The sequence below is a fragment of the Haemaphysalis longicornis genome, unplaced genomic scaffold (genome assembly GCF_048455015.1).
Source record: "Haemaphysalis longicornis isolate Haplotype H1 unplaced genomic scaffold, Haemaphysalis longicornis Haplotype H1 scaffold_2, whole genome shotgun sequence".
Lineage (NCBI taxonomy): Eukaryota > Metazoa > Arthropoda > Arachnida > Ixodida > Ixodidae > Haemaphysalis > Haemaphysalis longicornis.
This window is the reverse complement of record NW_027526295.1, coordinates 236,612,427-236,630,177: the sequence shown is the minus strand read 5'-3', so window position 1 is coordinate 236,630,177 and position 17,751 is coordinate 236,612,427. Positions and strand designations below refer to the sequence as shown.

Below are 17,751 nucleotides of genomic sequence, written 5' to 3'. Positions count from 1 at the left end.
CACCTGTCCAGTCCCTGCCGCACCTGCTCTTCGAGTGCCCCGAGTATGCGGCAGGGAGGCCGGAACTGCTGGCCGCCCTGGGAGGAAGGGCTCGGCCGCTAGACGAGCTACTATGGCCGCCGGGCAACACCAGGGAGAGGGACAGCGTCCACGAGGCGCTGGGCGGCTACCTGGATGCCTCAGGGCTCCGCCTGGCACTTGACTCTCTGGCACAGTGACTGTGTGAACTTTTACGAGACTGTGCGAACTTTTTTTTTTTTTTCTCTTGCTCCAGACTTTGTTTGGGTGTGGGAGTGAGTGTTAACTTGTAAATATGCCCCTCTCTCTCTTGTGTTCTGTAAACATGTCACCTCTATCATCTGTCTCTCCTCTCTATGAATCTGTCATCCTCTGCCCCAACCCCCACACCAGCAGGCGTTCCGGTGTCCACCCCTAGGTGTGACAATTTACGCCTGCTGGTGGTCTTTCCTTTCCTTTTTCTGGACAATAAATTCATTCATTCATTCATTACCTGATAGTGACACTTTTGTTCCTTTTGTTCACGTGGTGCTGCGGCCTGCTATAGTAAGCGCTAGGTCCCTCCCAACATGTTGCTGATCGAGGGTTGAACAGCGGCCGGAAAATGGGTTTTTGTCAATATATAGCTATGCAAAGTCGCCCTGACTTTTTTCTCTGGAGTATATATCACCTCACTTGGTCAAATGTCATCAATTTAATTTGTTTAATGGAACCACTCTGAGAAATTTAATGCCAATCGGAACTTTCCTGAGGTGTTTTTACGTGTTGCGCTTCGTTTATTTTTGGCAGGGCAAATTTTTCTGCTCAGTAGCCATATGCTTTCATGATTGTAATGAGGATTGAAGTTCTCGAGAAATAAGGCCAGGTTATTCGAACCGATGGTTCTAGTACACCGCCTAGTTGAGGAAAGGGTTGAAGGGAAAGAATATTCCAGTGAGCAGAGGGTGAGTTAATAAAATTTAGCTCTGTGTACTGAAAGCGTCGGCTGCGAACAAGTAGCACAAGGGCCCTTGTCCGCATCGGTTACAGCGAACGTCCCTGACTGCGCGGGGAAATAAATGAAACGCGCCACGTAACGCGCAGAAGGAAAGAGGGGAAAAATAGTCCGCAAGGTGTGGAATGAAGGGACACTTTTATTAGCGCTCAATGCTTGTTAGGACGGCCGAAATACCCGAAATACCCGAAAACCCTCTAAGTACCCGACGACATAATTTAGCAGTTTTCCATGCTGGTTGTGACGGTCGCCGAAAGAGCTCTTGGCAACCATGAGTTCAAGCGTGAAAACGTTACCTGACGTTCAGGAACGGTAACGTTTCGTCTTGATATAGTGCCTATAGCCTTGAGAATAAAACGCGCAATCCGTGATTCCGTAATTGTAGCACGGTAGAAAAGTGGTTCTTTGCTAATGTAGCAACTAAACAACTCATAGGCTCGTCGGTGAAGAGTTTGCCGAAAAAAAAAAAAATGAAGCTGAAGCATTTGAAAAGCATACTGGACGATGTCGACACATTTGAGTCGCCAAACGTGCACTTTGAGCAGTATCCAACACCCCCAGATATCGCAGGTATGACCACGTAATTTTGTGGATACTCTGCTTTCCCTCGGAAGAAAGTATCTGTCTTTCTGTGGAGGAAAGGAACTCCTTATGCTTTGGCTCCGCACGTGCGAAAAGCGCGCATTTTTGACCTGCGTAAACATCGAAACTTTTCGATGTTTTTTGGACTGCCTGCGTCTGCGTTTACGAATTGTCTCTTTCAGCCCAAGTAATGCATCATGCGTACAGCCAAGGAGAAATTGAAGACATGCTTGTGGCGGACTTAGGTTGTGGGGCTGGAATACTGAGCGTAGCTGCGTCGTTTCTGGACGCTGGGTGAGTACGTGATTCCGCTTTGGTTGTGTGTCCCAATATTCAAGCGATGTTGCTCTTTATTCACTTTTACTTGCTTACACTGCAGGTTATTTTGTAAATTCTCGCACGTCATTACGTAAACAGGGGCGCAGAACGCTGTTAAATAAAACGCGCTGTCCAAAAGTACGCCGGATGTACCCGCAACATTACGTCGGACGTATTCGCAAAATTTTTTAAAGTACGTCGGCGTAGTCGGTTGCAGTGGGACCTTTTCGATTTTCGAGTATCTAACCTTGAGCTACCTTGGCGAGCTTATCCTTGCGCTTTAATGGCAACTGTTACTAAAGTTCCATCCAGAGGAAATTTAACTCGCGGTGGGAGCTGTCTTTCTTGATTTTCACCCAAGCTGCCAAACCGCTGCCGCTCACTGGCTGCTGTTAATTATTAATCATTAACAATTAAAAATGATCGGACTTAACTTTAGGGATGGCTACGTTTGCCGCAATAGTGGTTTGGCTGTTTGGGTAAAAATCAACACCAACTGCTCTCACCGCATGAATTGTAACACGAGTGTGATGTATAGCTATTATGAAACATTAACCAAAGCAAAGAAAAAATCGAACCCACAACTATCACATCCGCAATCAGATGTTGGTGTATGATCAACTGGCTTTCATTCTGGCTGGACGGGACTCGGCACTTCTCCCTTTGCATTTTGCCTGGACGAAACTGTAGCATTCCTTATCGTTCCGTCTGGATGAAACGAGAGTCACTTCTAAAAAAAAGAAACAATGACCAAAAGGGGACAGGTGCTCTAACATCTAAACACGCAGCAATGGCACGTCCATTTGTTACCCTATTTGCAGTTTCTCCCCTCAGGTACTATGTCTTGGGGGACTCATTTCGTTGTTCTGGCGTAAGAAACCTTATATTCCAGGGTTCTAGAGACTTTCATGAGAATGAAACGATCCAGATTTTAGATCAATCATTGCATGCCAAAGATCTCTGCGGCGTCCATTGCAGCAAACAAGCAGCACTTGGGCCTTTGGAGTCACTGAAGAATCTTCGAAAAGCAATGCCGGCGTTCTTTTTTTATTTCAACACTTATTTCGATGGTGAGGACAGATTTCAGGCTACCCGAAAACTACCTGTGGCAAGTCCGTGAGTGGTCATCGAAGAGCCGTACTGTCGCCACAAAGTTGGCTATTACGTAGAGGTACTACGCCCGTCAGACCTGCCCTAGAGTATTGCCAGTGATTGGTCATTCACACTCGCTGGCGTTGGTTGTAGTTTCCTGCCCAACATTCCTCAGTCAGTTTTCCTTGCATTTGACCTTAAAGGGACACTGAAGTGATTTGTAAACATTGCGGGATTACTAGCGCAAATTGTAATCCTGAGTTCATACGCCATGTTTCGACCACTCTGAGTGCATTTACGCGAATTTATTTAGTAGAAAAATCAATTCAATAATGCTGTCCTCCTCTCTGCATCCTCGCCCATTTTCTGTGGCATTTTCGTGGGACGTCAGGAGGAAATGACTTGGCTGGACTGCGCTACTGCACGGCTTGCCGACCTTCCGACAGTCAGTTGGCCCAGCGTTTAGTCCGCCGGCCGCCGACTTGTCGTCGCAATTCGTTCGCTGAGCTGAAACTAAGCCACGACACGTTTATGAATGAGGAATGTGCCTTTCTTTAGTTTGTTAGTTTGTACACCGTATCAAGCTCCAAGTACAGGTCGCTCCACACAAGCGCTGCACGAGCGCACATGCGACGCTTCGCTGACTGGTATGCTAGTAGGAAAATCTAAGGCCACTTGAAGGCGGGAGAAGAGTCAGCGAAGTCAATATAGGTACTAAAGAAATAAAATCAACTGAATCTTCTACCGGACAGCGTAAAACTAGGGAGCAGGAAACACTTTTTTGCACTGGGTGAACGAGCACAGCGGTCAGCAGCACGGCCACACATCTGCGAATGCTTTTCCGTCTAAGAAATGCAATTGCTAGATGTGAGATATTGTGGAAATTTGGGGGACGCTTACTGCACGAGCGCTATGCAACAAATAGTCTAGTCATGTAAGCTGCTTGAAATGCTAAATCTAAATAAATGTGTAAACTGGTTATACATTATGTACCTGATTTTTTCAATGCCGGCAGCGCTGGCCCGTTTCCGAGTGGTTTGGAGTGCTAGGTATGTTATTTTTCAAGTCGCAAGTTCAAATCCCTGAGGGTAGATTCTTTTGTTTTGTGTGTGTGTGTGTGCGTGCGTGCGTGCGCGCGCGCGCGCGCGCGCGTGTAAGTTGATTTTTTTAGTTTTCGGCGGATGCTTTCTATACTGAGATCACTATTTTTGGGCCGTAACGTCCAATGCTCTAGAGCGAGTTCGCAGAACACACGCAGTCTGACACTGACGGGCTATTGAGTTCTCGTTGGCGTGCTGTTGCCATAAGTACCGACTGCAGTGGGCACATGCCAGAATCAGCAGATCCTTGGCCTTGTGCGAACACGCTTTTTTCGATACAGGCATGAGTGAGGCAAGCTCCAAATATGGGGGAAAAGCTCATGGCATTTGAGCGTCTGCGGTTTGAGATATCGAGAATGCCCATCCAACGATAACGTCGGATGTTAAGCATGTTGGTTTACAGAACTGAAACCGAAACTTGTTTGGAAGCTAATCTTGGACATTGTCCAATCACGGTGCACGTCCTCCCGACGTCACAGCCTTTAGTTGGTGCGGCCGCTGCAGACCGCGCATAGTAGTTTTTCTTCTTTGGGGCTTTATAAAGTAATTATCAACTTATCAACGGGATAAATGATGAAAAATCAGTTAATTGGAGCCAGTCTACACAGTGCAAGCAAAAACGGGAGCTTGACAAATTCACTTCAGCGCCCCCCTAAGCCCGTCAAACCAGCGATGACGCAGGCACCGCAGTGGTAGGGTAATACGCGAGTGCAGGATTGCTACATTCGATATCAGACCTCTGTGAAGGCTCTAACGGGTGCTTCAACTAAACTTTGGTCCAACTCAAGAACACAAGAAAAAAAAACATTTTGGATCAGGTTAGGCATGGTTAGATTCATGGCTTATGCAGTAAGCGCATGGCCGTTTAGCGATCGATGGTTCGAGATAATCCCATTGGTTTCGAGCCACTCTGGGGGCTGTATGTTGAACATATCTTTAAAGAGACCCTGCAGCACTTACCATTGACTACTTGGAATGTATTTTCGGGTAAAGTCTATTGTCCGGGCTATCTCCACCCGCAAGAATTATGAAAATCCGTTCACTATCACCGAAACTACGCGTGATGAGAAATCGCGCATAATTGATCCCTCTCAACTCGACAGCGGACACTGCGACGAAAGCTGCTTGCTCTCTCCCGGAGACGGGGGCGGCTTGCGGCATTCTCTTTGGCGGCTGTCGATATATCACATGCCGGGGAGTTTTCTCCTTTTCTCCGCAGTGTAGAGGGGTCTACTTCTGGTCTGATGCCACATAAAAGCAGGCATGGCCACCTGCTTGCCAGTGCGCGCTCAGGCTGGTAGGGCGTTTTTGAAGCAATAAACTTTTGCTGTCGAGTGATCTCATTGAAAGGGGAGTATTTAATTTGTCCGCACGCACTAAAACACAAAAGACGGTAAAAACTGTGCATACAGGCTCTGAGATAGAAGAGGTCGGTACATAGCACCGCCAACGGCGGATCGTCACAGGAAATGAGCCGTGAAGTTGACCAGCGACAGCCAATAGGACATCCATGGCCTCAATGACGTTTAGGCCATGCCAGGGGTGCATAATGAGGAAAATTGAAGAGAGCGCGGTTGGTTTTTCCGCGTCTTTCACAGCGATTTGCGTGCTCACCGCTTCACGTGCACATGTAATATTTGGCTCAGGTATTCCTTGCAGTGTAATCTAAACATCGTGCAGGTTTACGTGAACTGCTCAAAGAGTGTTGCAGGGTCCCTTTAAGAAATTTTGTAGGTACGTCTGACATATCTTGTTATAATTTTGTGGGTACTCCTACATACCTCAGACACAGCGTAAACAAAATGCATAATGATCTTTCTAAGGATGTTTCTAACGTTGCGCAGCACTATTCCAAGTACCCCCTAGTGATCAAAACAAATCCAACGAGTGGTTTTTGCAGTTTTTATGTGCGTCGGAAAATAGTGGTTGATGATGCTTTCTTTAAATTTGCACTTTATTGTGTAGTGCAATGTTGTAGGGCAGTGGTTCTCAAATGGGTGTTCGCAGACCCCAGGGGGTCTGCGAATTCCTTGCCTGCAAATAAAATTCTTTTGGATCTTTCCCGCTCTCTGGAGACCAGTCCGGCCATGACACATTCTCATTTCTGCAGCAGTCTACACAGCATTGTTTCGTTCAGCCCCTTTCCCTCTGCCACAGCATTCGGCGAGAGGCTTTTGTATAAAGCTGTAAAGTGCATTGAGCTGGGTGAGCAGGAACGGCTACTCTTCTTTTAAGCTGCTCAGTGATCCTGTGGCATCTGGGGCAGTGTCTGCAAGTTGGAGCCACACTTCAGGGCCAATCAGAGCACACTGAGTTTACTTGTCAACAATTACTGCCAAGAATCTGCCCCACACGCAAAGCTTGTGGCCTCTGTTAAAACTGAAGTAAATTATTTTGCACATGAACGTGTCGAAACTGAAAAATGAGTGGATGCAGCTTCAAGGAAATGTGGTGATAAAGGCGAAGTTTATTCCTGTGAGCCTCAAGGTATTTTGGTTGAAGCTGCATGGCTGTAAAGCTGATGTAACAGTTTCCCACAGCGTGCAAATGGGTGCATGCTTCTAACAGGCTTGCATACTTGAGAAGCTAATACCAAGACCGATTGAATGTGGATGCAGATCTGCCTCTCAGCGTACGTGTGTCTGGGCTACATATTGATGAACTGTCTAAGATGCAGTAAGGTGGCACTTTTGTAGACCTAGGGGACCTGTTTCGCACTTCAGTTGGGTTAATATACTTGCATATACACGCCCTCCCCCCTGTGCAAGGCATCCTCTTCACTTCCTCTGGTCCTCAAGGGGTCTGGGAACATCCATTGCAAACTCTTGGGCAGTGTTAGTACTCTCCAGCCCAGCTGAGACAAGGGATAAAAATAATCTTTGAGGGCACCTAAAGGGACTTTAACAGCACCTAGTGGACCCGTTCTGGGCTTTCTTCAATTCAAGTATCCAAGTTTTTCTGCAAGCGTTTTTTTTTTTCTCTCATTTTTTTTTCCTCCGAAATATGCGCTGTGCAGACCTAGAAATTTTTTTTTTCTCTTACGTTGAACTTCAGAGTCACAGGCATTGAAATTTGGGTTGCCACATTTTATTACTGAAAGAACCGGCTGCGTGGAGTGTTGGATGTGGTACAACAACTGACCTGTTTTTGCGTTATGAGTATGTAAAAAAATACAGTGTTTTAACGCGCAACTCAAATTTTGAATGTCTGGTAACGGCACCCCTGTCAGCTTTTAAATTGTATATCTAGAGAGGATTGATGCAGTATATTCTCATAATGGGACAACTATACACATGTGTACAAGGGAGAAACATATGCACAGGGGAGATAAATAGTTTATCACACTATTACCATGCTTACCTCACAAAATGGGGACAAAAGAAGATGCCAATAGTAAAGGGAACTAACCCGAAGTTGGAGTGAAGGTAACGGAACGAGGAAGCTTCAGGGTGAACTATGTTGCCTTTGTTCCACTTCCGAGTTAAGCCAAGTGCTATACTTTTATTGGAGGGAGTAGGGCCGCACAAAAGTTTCACAAAATGTGCGCGATCATGACACAAGTAGAGGGCAGATAATGCATGAAACATGTTTTACTTTGCCATAGTAATTTAAACTGTAGCTCGTTAGAGCAGTCACATGACATTAGCAAGAAATACCCGTAATTATCGGCCAGTCTTGAAGGAAGTGCAAACCAGCTACAAGTTTAAAGAAGACGAGCCAAGTGGCATCCCTATGAATTATAGTTGATTTCAGCTTTTTTTTTTTTTTTTTTAAGTTTCGGCCAAACGTTATTGTTTATACAGTTTTTTGTGCGGTTGGTTGAGGCTTAGGGAAGACCTGGATCATCTCTCACATGAGCTGACAGCTTCTCCAAATTTTACAGCTGACAGCTTCTCCAAACAGCCACTTTATTTAACATTGGGTTCAGGGTAGGGGGGGTGGCGGAGGCCCAAAGGGCCCCTGTGACATCCAGGGCTACTTTCCCAAGCATAGTGTATGTTGAAAATAGCAGCAGGAGAGGCACGGGTTTTGGCACACGTTAATGATCTCCAGGTGGTCAAAATTAATCCGGAGCTCTCCGCTACGGCACGCCTCATCGCCTGTGTAGCATCGACGTTTTAAACCCTACAATCAATCAATCAATCAACCAATCAATCAATCAATCAATCAATCAATCAATCACAGGCACGGAAAAGCTGTGCACAAATGGAACCAAGTTAGGTTTCCAGGCATATGAACCGGCACCACCACAGCACTTCACTTCAGTATTGCTGCATTTAACGCTTGTTTGCAGGCCACTGTTATCTTCCACACACTGATCACATCCAATCAAAAACAGTTGCCAGCTGGCTTCTAAAAGGGTTAGAGAGGGGTAAGTTAACACCTCAGCTGAGTTTAAGGGGGCAGACTGGTCTTAGAGCTATTTTTTTTATTTACCAACCAATTTTAGTAAAACCACACTGCATTATAGAGTTTTTTGTGCTGGTTTCAAATCTGCCATTAGATTTTTTGTAAGTTGATTATATTTTGAGTTAGTTAATGATTAATTGCCATTATTTTGCGTCACAGTTACTAAATAACCACTCCATACAGAATGGTAATTACCATGTAGCTAGGCAGACAAATGACTAAAGAATACAACATAGGAAGAACTTTTTTGATTCAGCTGTTTTTGGTCGTTTTACAACACAATGAACTTCGCTTCTCCCACGCTCTGCCGGAAATGGCTCGCAGGTGGTGCCAATTGAACACAATCATAACTTTCCAAAGCCCCCATTTCAAAAATTTGTTTCCAGCATTGTATTCTCCACACATTTTGGTATCCGAAGCAAAAAGAATTACAGTTGTACCTGCTCTGGGTGCCGAGATATCTGAGGACAAAATGCTAGCTTTGCATTGCAAGAAAAGTGCCGTTGCACCATCGAATTCTGTGCTAATTGAGCTGTACAGTGCACTTTAAAATGCTATTATAATATAATAACAACAAAATATCGTGCCTTTTGATGAGGAAATTTACAGACTGATGTAAAAATGGGCGTGCAGGCCGAAAATGCTATTTTTCAGAAAACGCTTTTTCTGACCGTTCTTCGGCCCCAAAGACCCAACTGCCCCCTTAATGCAGCATAGATTACCATGTGATGTTGTTGGACATTTTTGTCACAACTGAGCCGCAGATAGATGTCCGAATGCTTATCACAGAACATGATGCGTGCCTGGTTCCAGCATTAGTCTGTGTGTACATTTCTATATGAGGTGGCATATAAACTTTCGAGACAAAATTTGTAACAGCAACAGACACCATACAAGGCTTCTGCTTGTCGTGGTCAGTTTTTCACCACAACCATGTAGAGCAAAATGTGTTAGTCTCCACCCGTTCACATGGGATAAAGTTTTGAAATGACCATACTAACTTATACTAACCTGTACTGTTTTCACAACCGCATACCTCGAGATTGCCAAGGCACAATTCTTTCTGTGTAGCATTAGTGAGCCTTTCTCTTTTGGCAAATTTGGCTTGCATCACGTAGCTGAGACGCTTCCCGACATATAGTTGGCTTTGGGAGTTATATGGGCTTCACAGATTTCATCCAAGTACTGCTAACGGCTGCACATTCTCTGTTCCCTACCAGGCACGTGGTGGGTTTCGAAATCGACGCAGCCGCCTTGGAAGTGTGCTCTCGAAACTGCACCGAGATGGAAATAACGAACATGGACATGGTCCAGTGCGACCTTGCACTCCCGCCAAACACTCGGTGGAAGGCAGCATTTGACACCGTTGTCATGAACCCTCCATTTGGTACCAGAACCAAGGGTACGTAGATGTACGCGTAAGCAGTGCGTAAAAACGCGTGGCTGTATTGACATCTGTGGATTCGAAGCTAAGCTTGCAGGGTGCATGGTAAGTGCTAATGTTTGCTGTGGTACAGGAAAAGGTATTCTACGTTGAGTGAATGTTTGGAGTGAAAGAAATCGATTTTTATAAAATGGTAAGAAGATCATTTTGCACTACTTTTCAGTCCCCATTCTTTGTTCATTTAACCCTGTTATTGCCACTCCCGAGGTAACTCAAGGGAGAGAACATGCAGCCACATCCCCTGCTACTTCCACGTGTACTGAGGGAGTCATGTTGCCTTTTTATCTCGCTCCCTATCACTTCTGAGACAACTCATGTAGAAAAAATAATGCGTGCATGTTGCGTCAGCTTTAGAGAGGTCACATAAACACACAGAACTTGTAGGGTAAATTTTAGACTACAGGTGGAGCGCGATCTTGTTCATCTTTGCTGCTTCATATTCGCTTAACCAATGCAGCCATGGAGAGTCAGGTGCGACTAAGAAAGGGAATGTAAAGCTTCATTGTGGAGAATGTATGTATGTGTGTATGTATTTATCATGAGGAAGAGAGGAAGGTCAGTCCACCAGCAGGAGTACATTGTGTCTCCTAGGGGTGGACATTGGACCTTCCCATAGCCATTTTAGTGTTGATTCGGCGCCGAAAGATACCTTAAAGGGGTCGTGGAGAGATTTTGGAAAAAATTGTGTTGTGTGGGTATTTAGAACTGTGTAACCTTGATAAACAAGCTTTGCATAGCCGTTTCGTTGCACGATATTGGCAAATGCAGTTTTGGTTTCACCGAGCCTTTCCTGCTAAACTTCTCAACTGTATCGTGTTGAGAAGCCATTCATAGCTCACCCTTGCCTGTGCAAAATTTCGGTGTAGAGCGAGCTCGCAAAAGGTCGGATACAGCTGCAACATCGGCACCATGATGAAATTGGTCCACAGGGGAATGGGAGATGTGTGATTTCTGCCTGACTTGACTGGTCAGTATGGCCGAATTGTCAGTCAACAACCCGCACAAGTGGCACAGGCAGAAGTAAGCAGTTTAAAGTAAACTGGATGTTTTCAAAGCTGTTTACGCTGTTTTGCACTTGTCTAAACTGTCTTTTTGCTAGCAGGTATTGCTCAAGCTTGCTGACGTCTATATGACATAGCTTATAATGAGAACTTCGCGACCTGGCGGTTGAGATAAATGACCAAAAGTTTAAGATGAGAATTTACTACACGAACACATTTATCGAAAGAACTTCAAGTAGCCGGAAAATAAAAGCAACCCATCTTTTACTCTCCAAGCCTAAAAAGAACGAGCAAGAGGCAGTGAACAGTGCGTCGCCGAGTCCCACAACCGCACAGGTCGATTGCTTTCCTGCAATAAACAATGCTGTTGACGTTGTTTCGCCAATTGGATGTGCTTGCCTCTAGCTTACTGTAGAAGCGCTCAACAGTAAGTTGGCGGTTAAAGTTCTGGGTAGATTATAAGTTATAAAAAAGTAAGTTGGCGGTTAAAGTTCTGGGTAAATTATAAGTTATAAAAACAAACTGGAGTGCTAGGCTACAAGTGTGGAGTGGATTGTATCCCGCAGTTTTTACGAGCACGCACCCTCCTTCCGTCTTTGGCTGAATGGGTGAAGTGTCCGACTTCAATGCAGGCCGGCCCGGCAGCCGCAGGTTTTGATCGCACGCAGGGAAACCTTTTTTCTTCTTTTTTGCTTTGTGGCTTTGTGCTGTTTAATACGAAAAATCTAAGATTGCAAAGAGCTAATTTCGCCAGATTTCAGAGTAAAAACCGCGGAAACAGCCAGTAAGTCCAAGTTCTGCAGCAATAGTTGCCAGACAACTGAAGTGGCTTCGCCGCCAGTAACGTGGATAAAAAACTGTTTATGGCAACTAAGAAAGGATGCATTATTCTTAAAATATTGGATTTACCGCATTACAAAATAATATACACAAAGAGCGTCTAATCCTTGAATTTCGTCACTGCTAGTTGCACTGCCAACTGACAATATCGTATGGTCGCTTACAATGCACCTCAAAATGAGCCTTTCAAAGGTGTCTCCTAAATTCCAGAATCAGTGAAGTGTGAAAGCGTTTTGGTTTCATAAGGTTGCTCTGTCAGATAAAGTTAAGAAAAGGCAAATGTATTTTCTCTTCACGACCCCTTTAAATGCTGAGAAATCGCTAATCAAACATGGCGCAAACGGCGACTGCAGTGGCCATTTGAGTCACGATAAATGGGAAGTAAGCGAGGCAGCAGAGACGTATAGTGGTATAGGAGCAATTGAATACAATGCTACCACGTACCGAGCACGACCAACTATACTTCGGACCTGCCCAGCGAGCGCGGCCCCAGCACCGCCGTCGCAGGGATAATTTCCGCCGCTGCTAGTGGAGTGGCACTACTTACGCCCTGTCGTTCCTCGCCGCCACGGCCGCCGCACGCGTGGGCGTAGCCATGCAGAACGCAGTATTGCAGACGCGTCGTGGAGTGGAAGTTGTGTCTGCTGTATGTAAAGCACGAAGTTTCAGACATGAGAAATGCAGCTTATTCAGTCCTCTGAAGCGAGTTTTTCTTTTGAAGGAGCACGATGGTGTACTGTTTCGTACCTTATTGTAGATCTGAAGAAGGTAAGGTGCGAAATGTTTCCTTTCACGAGTTCCCCATAAACGAAGTTTGAGACAAATGGATAAAGACAATCGCAAGAAAAGATGAGAACACCCTTGGTTTTATTTTTACTTTTTCACTTCACAATTGTGTTTGATTTTTGTAATTATGCACTTTATCGCTCAACCGATCACGACAAATTGAAGCTAGCATGGTTCGCTGCGCATAGTTATCGTATTTTAATATGGTCGATTGGTGTTAAATAGCAACGACCAGCGGTGCGCTGTCTTTACAGCTGAGCGTACCTCTCATGTTCCTACCGAATTTATTGGTGTGTTTTTTAGGTTATCCAGTTCCAAGCATAAAGGCCAGCACACTGGGCGTCATTGCGGGCTTTCGTAAGATAACCGTCGAGGAACACATTAAGTGCTCACTCTGCGTAGAGCGGCTTAAGGCGCCCCGCTCATCTGGACCTGCTACTACGGTGATCTTCAATTTGGACGGGGTGGGCTATCTTATCCGCGGCTTCAGTTCCTGGAATTTGTCTGTGCACTAGAAAGAGCGGCCGAAGCATTCACAAACTTGCGATATCCTACAAAAACACCGACAGCACTGTTTGGGAGGACGATACTACCACCTGCACTGGAAAACAAGCTTTTCATCCACGACGGCTCAATGGATAGTCATACGAGGGCAGTGGTTGAGCTCGGGCTGGAGAAGTTCAGCCGACCTTTTTTCCCAAGTTTTGTTGCGGAGAAAACGGCCAAGAGTGGCAAAGGGAAAAGGGTTGTGGAAAAACCAGACTCCAGAATAGTGTGAAAGTGGGACTACTGTGTTCCATTGTTCAAGTGAAGTGTATGGTTGTGAACGAAAATAAAGTTTTGAAAAAAAATGCCAAAGTGAAAAAGATTGTGCAATACTAGCATTCATGAATGTTCTGAAAACCTGACTACAGTGTGGCATTGTGTGCCTAAACCGTTGCATTGCGTATATAAATGAAATTAGCCTGTAAATAGGCTTAAAATGACATCGCTGTTGAGTTAGTAGTGTAGCAGGTCATTGTAGCACTTCACATGCACTCGCCATAAAGAATGTCTAATTTATTCGCAAAGAAGGGGCCAAATCATCGTCGCTAATTAGTGCGTGTAAGACCGTAACTAGCCTCTTCGGTGCTTGAATTTTTGCATTTTGTTTTCCGAGCATAGAAAATTCCTCCGCATCCTTATAGCAAAGAAAAACCGCTACGCTTCATGAGGAATTTCAACAGAAAGCTTCAATTTTGTTGTATTTACTATAACAAAAAGAGTTTCTGGGTAGCTTCTATGACATGTTTGGTTTATGCTATGAACTTCCGAATGTACATCAAATTCAGGAATAACCTCCCCCTGCGAGTATGAGCCTGTACACTTTGGTTAGCTAGCCAGTTCCGTGGTCAGTACATAAGATAATGTTATTTCTTTTCGGCATCACTTCATATCAGACCACAAAACTAAATGCGTCGCGTGCACTGTAACGCATTTCACAACGGGAAAGCCAGTCAAGAGGCCCCGCCCCGCCTTAACACGCTGAATCAGAAAAAAACATTCATTCAGGGTTGGTCACCGTAAAACTGCTACTTATTCATTCGGAATTGCAGAAACAAATTAACTCAAGTGTGATTAAACACGAATTCCCGCGCCAGACGGCTGCTACTAGCGCTCGAGCACGCACTGCCAGCATAGCCGCCGATCGCCACAACAGTGCGTAAAAGCGCCCCTAGCGGCCTGGCGCGAAATGAGACTCGGCGCAAGCGCTCCCATAGAGCGCTGCTGGCTGGGCAGGTCCGAAGTAAAGTTGGTCGTGGTACCGAGCGGTTTGGCCACTTTTGGTTGAATCAGTCATGCTTTGCTAAACTCCCACGTCCTTTGCAGCTCTGGACCACTAAGAAAAATGTTCCTTCACGAGACCCGTGATCGGTATTGAAACTCTGTTGAAGAAAAGTATGTTGCCCTTTTGAGGCCCTGCAAATGTTGGTATCGAACGAACCGCTCGTTCGTAGCTTGCACGCTTCCTCGAAAAGCAGTACCGGCACCCAAAGTATGGACGTATGGCACCATCCGGTGGCAGCCAGGGATGACCTTGCGCACAAGAGATGGTTTAATGCCTTCCAATGCAAGTTTTGCGGTATAGCCAGTGGTGGCGCACCTGTCTTTCATGTTTCGACTATTTTCTACCTTATTTTAAAAAACGCTATGCGTAAGAGTGGTGTATTGATGTTCTCGGTGAGATAATCTATCGATCTAGAGCAACTTGTCTCTGGCTTCATGTCCCCTTAAGGGCACGTGGTGGCTGTATGAAAATTTGCAGGCCAGAGTTATGCATTCTAGGCGGCAAGTTACAGTACAGTGCCTTCCCTACTTGCCAGCTCCAGTCATAGTGGCGCAGTGGTTTGGAGACAGCCTGTTAGCACCGGTGCATTTTCAAGCAGCTATCAGTGGTTAAACTGTTACCGGCTTAATTACAATTGGATTGTTACAACTTCTAAGGGATGCCTCTTTGTCCTTCAGGTCTGGACATGGTTTTTCTGAAGGCAGCTCTCTTCATGTCATCGGGTTCGGTGTACAGCTTGCATAAAAGTTCGACACGAGATGTAAGTGCCTGTCCTTTCTCTTTACTCTCTTCATTTGGATGAAACAGTCAGTGTTTTATACCCAATGTATCTTTGCTCTAACCATGACTGTTATGTGCGTGATATTGGAGACAATCTTTTGGCAGTGCACTCAACAGGCAAATGCTAGTTTTTAGGGCTCAGGGTTTTTCAGAATTGTCACTTCAACCAGCTGATTGCAAGCTCCTCCTACTGGAAGCAATTCGCATCTCAAATGCTGTGTGTGACGACATCGTTTTTCTCAGCACACACTGCACGTTAGGAAGCATGCAGTTCACAGTCTTCCACATGTTCTTTTAATTATTTTTTTTAGATTTGGGAAGGAATAGAGGCGCAGTTCACTCAAGTAACCAATGTCTTGAATGCATCGAAGAATGAAGCTATGAATATCAGCAGAACGGCCGTGACATGATGGATGGAAAAAGTGCCAGCCATTACCTGACGGCCAAATCACAACTGTAGTACCCGACTGGTTTATGCTTATGCTTAGCTTAAACTTCAAAAATCTTGCCACACTTGATGCATCTATATTCCACATAGCTTTGGCAGGGTACGTAATTTGTATGAGTAAGTAATGCGTCACATTTCTAAATTTGGTACCATGTTCCTTTCATGCAAAAGTGCTCACTCCTTGCGTTACAGGCTGATTTATGAACTTCAACGCGCTTCATTTTTTCAGCACGTCATAAAGAAGGCAGAGGAGTGGAACGTCAATTGCAAAGTAGTTGCAGAGCTTCGCTACAACATCGACAAAATGTACACATTTCACAAGCGTGACTCAGCAGACGTTGCTGTCGATTTCGTGCATTTCTCGCATCGCAACACACCTAAGAAAGCTTGAAAAAGGTACAGGCTCTACACTTTAAGTTCAAGTGGCCGTCAGGCTAGGCCAGCCAAAATAAAACCCAAGAAGAAAGAAATAGGGAAGAACGTTTTATTTTCAAAGGTTTACAAACACGACAACATGATTCCAAGTTCATATGTACAAGAGCAAGTGATTGATTATACTGTCCATTGCAGTGCCCCTAGCACGTTTCATTGTATACAACACATGTCACATATCATGCAAAAATGAAATGACTAATAAAATGTTCTATAAAAATTGTGTGATCACGTGTTTGTACTAAAGTCTTGTATGTGTGAGGAACCTCAGAGTGTTAAAGTTAGTCTCAGAGGCACTTTATTACCAATGAAGCTAGTATAAATGTCAACGTTTAGGCGTTGAGCACTGCCAGAGTGTGTTAAAAGCAAGTTGAAGGCAACCAGAGGTATGTGTTCAATTATTTACCGCTTGTCTCAGTGAGATGGGCTACATAGTGTGGGAGCATATATTAGTTTTAACGGCAGGTAAGCTTAACTGTCGATTATAAGCAAGAACAGCTATGTACACATCCAAGAGCACTCATTAACCGTTCACTTATCAGTCATGTACAAGAACTTGAATAATGATAGCATCAAAGCAGTTTCAAGTTTTTGTTGCGCGATTTATAGAAGCATTTTTATTTGGTTTTTAATTGCTTTGGCTGTAAATATTGCTGTAATACACGTAATTAGGTGGCCTGATTGCTGTAGGAAGAATACACAACACCAAGCTACCGGGATGGTAAAGCAACCAGCTTAGGTTCGGGTTACTACCCTTGCGGTAGCCTCATTGGTTGTAACCTCTCTGTATTTCTCAGCAGGGTGCCAAATGCTCTCAAACCAATTGAGCATCTAAGCAACAAGAATTTCCTTGCAGCAAGGGGGGCTAAGTGATCATGAGCACAACATTTTCAGCAACTTGCCATTATTGTTCCTTAGTAGCAAAGACGAGTAATGAGTGTGTCATTGTGTGAAATAAATACCTTTGAGCAAGCCTGTCCCCATCATAGGCTGGAAGGTTTTGTTCAAACCACATCTACTACACCTACTTGGATATGCAGACAGAGGAGGTTACATTTCAGGGGACTTCAGGTGCGGCATTGTATTTCTGCCACAGACAACATGTAAAAAGGTGCAGGGGGCTATTTACATGCATTTATGCATCACACAGCAATACATGCGGCGGCATACACACGGCAATACATGCGGCAATACATGAAGTCAAAATACAAGTTTGTTTTATTCGAAAGATTTCGTGTTCTATAGTGCCCCCAGCGCTTGTCCGGAAGCAAACGATGCTTTATTCACTGCGAAGTTAATCAATTTAAGCTAAAATTTTGATTCTCTCACCAAAATGTGTGTTTGAACGACGTTTGCAATGACGTCATAAGAACAGGTCTTTCAGTGAAACTTGGTGTGGAGCGGAGACTTGCTTACTGGGAGTCAACCTAGATGGCGCCACCACACTGCGGCAAGCGTTTGTTTGTGACCTTATTTAAACCTGGCTTGTTTTTGTTCATAGAGAAAATAATCTTTTCGTGAAACATGGTGCTCGCTTGACAAATGCGGTCACGTAAGACAGTCGCTTGAGTCAATCGGCCAGTGTCGTCTGAGACAACCCCAAAGCCCCGCAGTCCTGTGCATCTAAACGAAGCATAGTGTGCGCAGTACCAACAGCAGTACGCATCGGTACTTCTAT

The 17,751-nt window shown here is 44.9% G+C and overlaps 1 protein-coding gene across 2 annotated transcripts; it reads left to right on the top strand.

The window, feature by feature from the left end:
- The first annotated feature begins 1,275 nt into the window (after positions 1–1,275).
- Positions 1,276–16,340, top strand: Mettl5 (Methyltransferase like 5). Of its 2 annotated transcripts, none has more exons than XM_077699806.1 (5): positions 1,276–1,582; positions 1,777–1,888; positions 9,735–9,916; positions 15,091–15,173; positions 15,505–15,919. In XM_077699806.1, the coding sequence occupies exons 1-5, from the start codon at positions 1,483–1,485 to the stop codon at positions 15,601–15,603; spliced, it is 576 nt and encodes a 191-aa protein (XP_077555932.1). In that variant the 5' UTR covers positions 1,276–1,482; the 3' UTR covers positions 15,604–15,919. The 2 variants fall into 2 exon arrangements, with proteins under 2 accessions (XP_077555932.1, XP_077555931.1); XM_077699805.1 differs by having other exon boundaries at positions 1,279–1,582; positions 15,871–16,340.
- Positions 16,341–17,751: the final 1,411 nt, after the last annotated feature.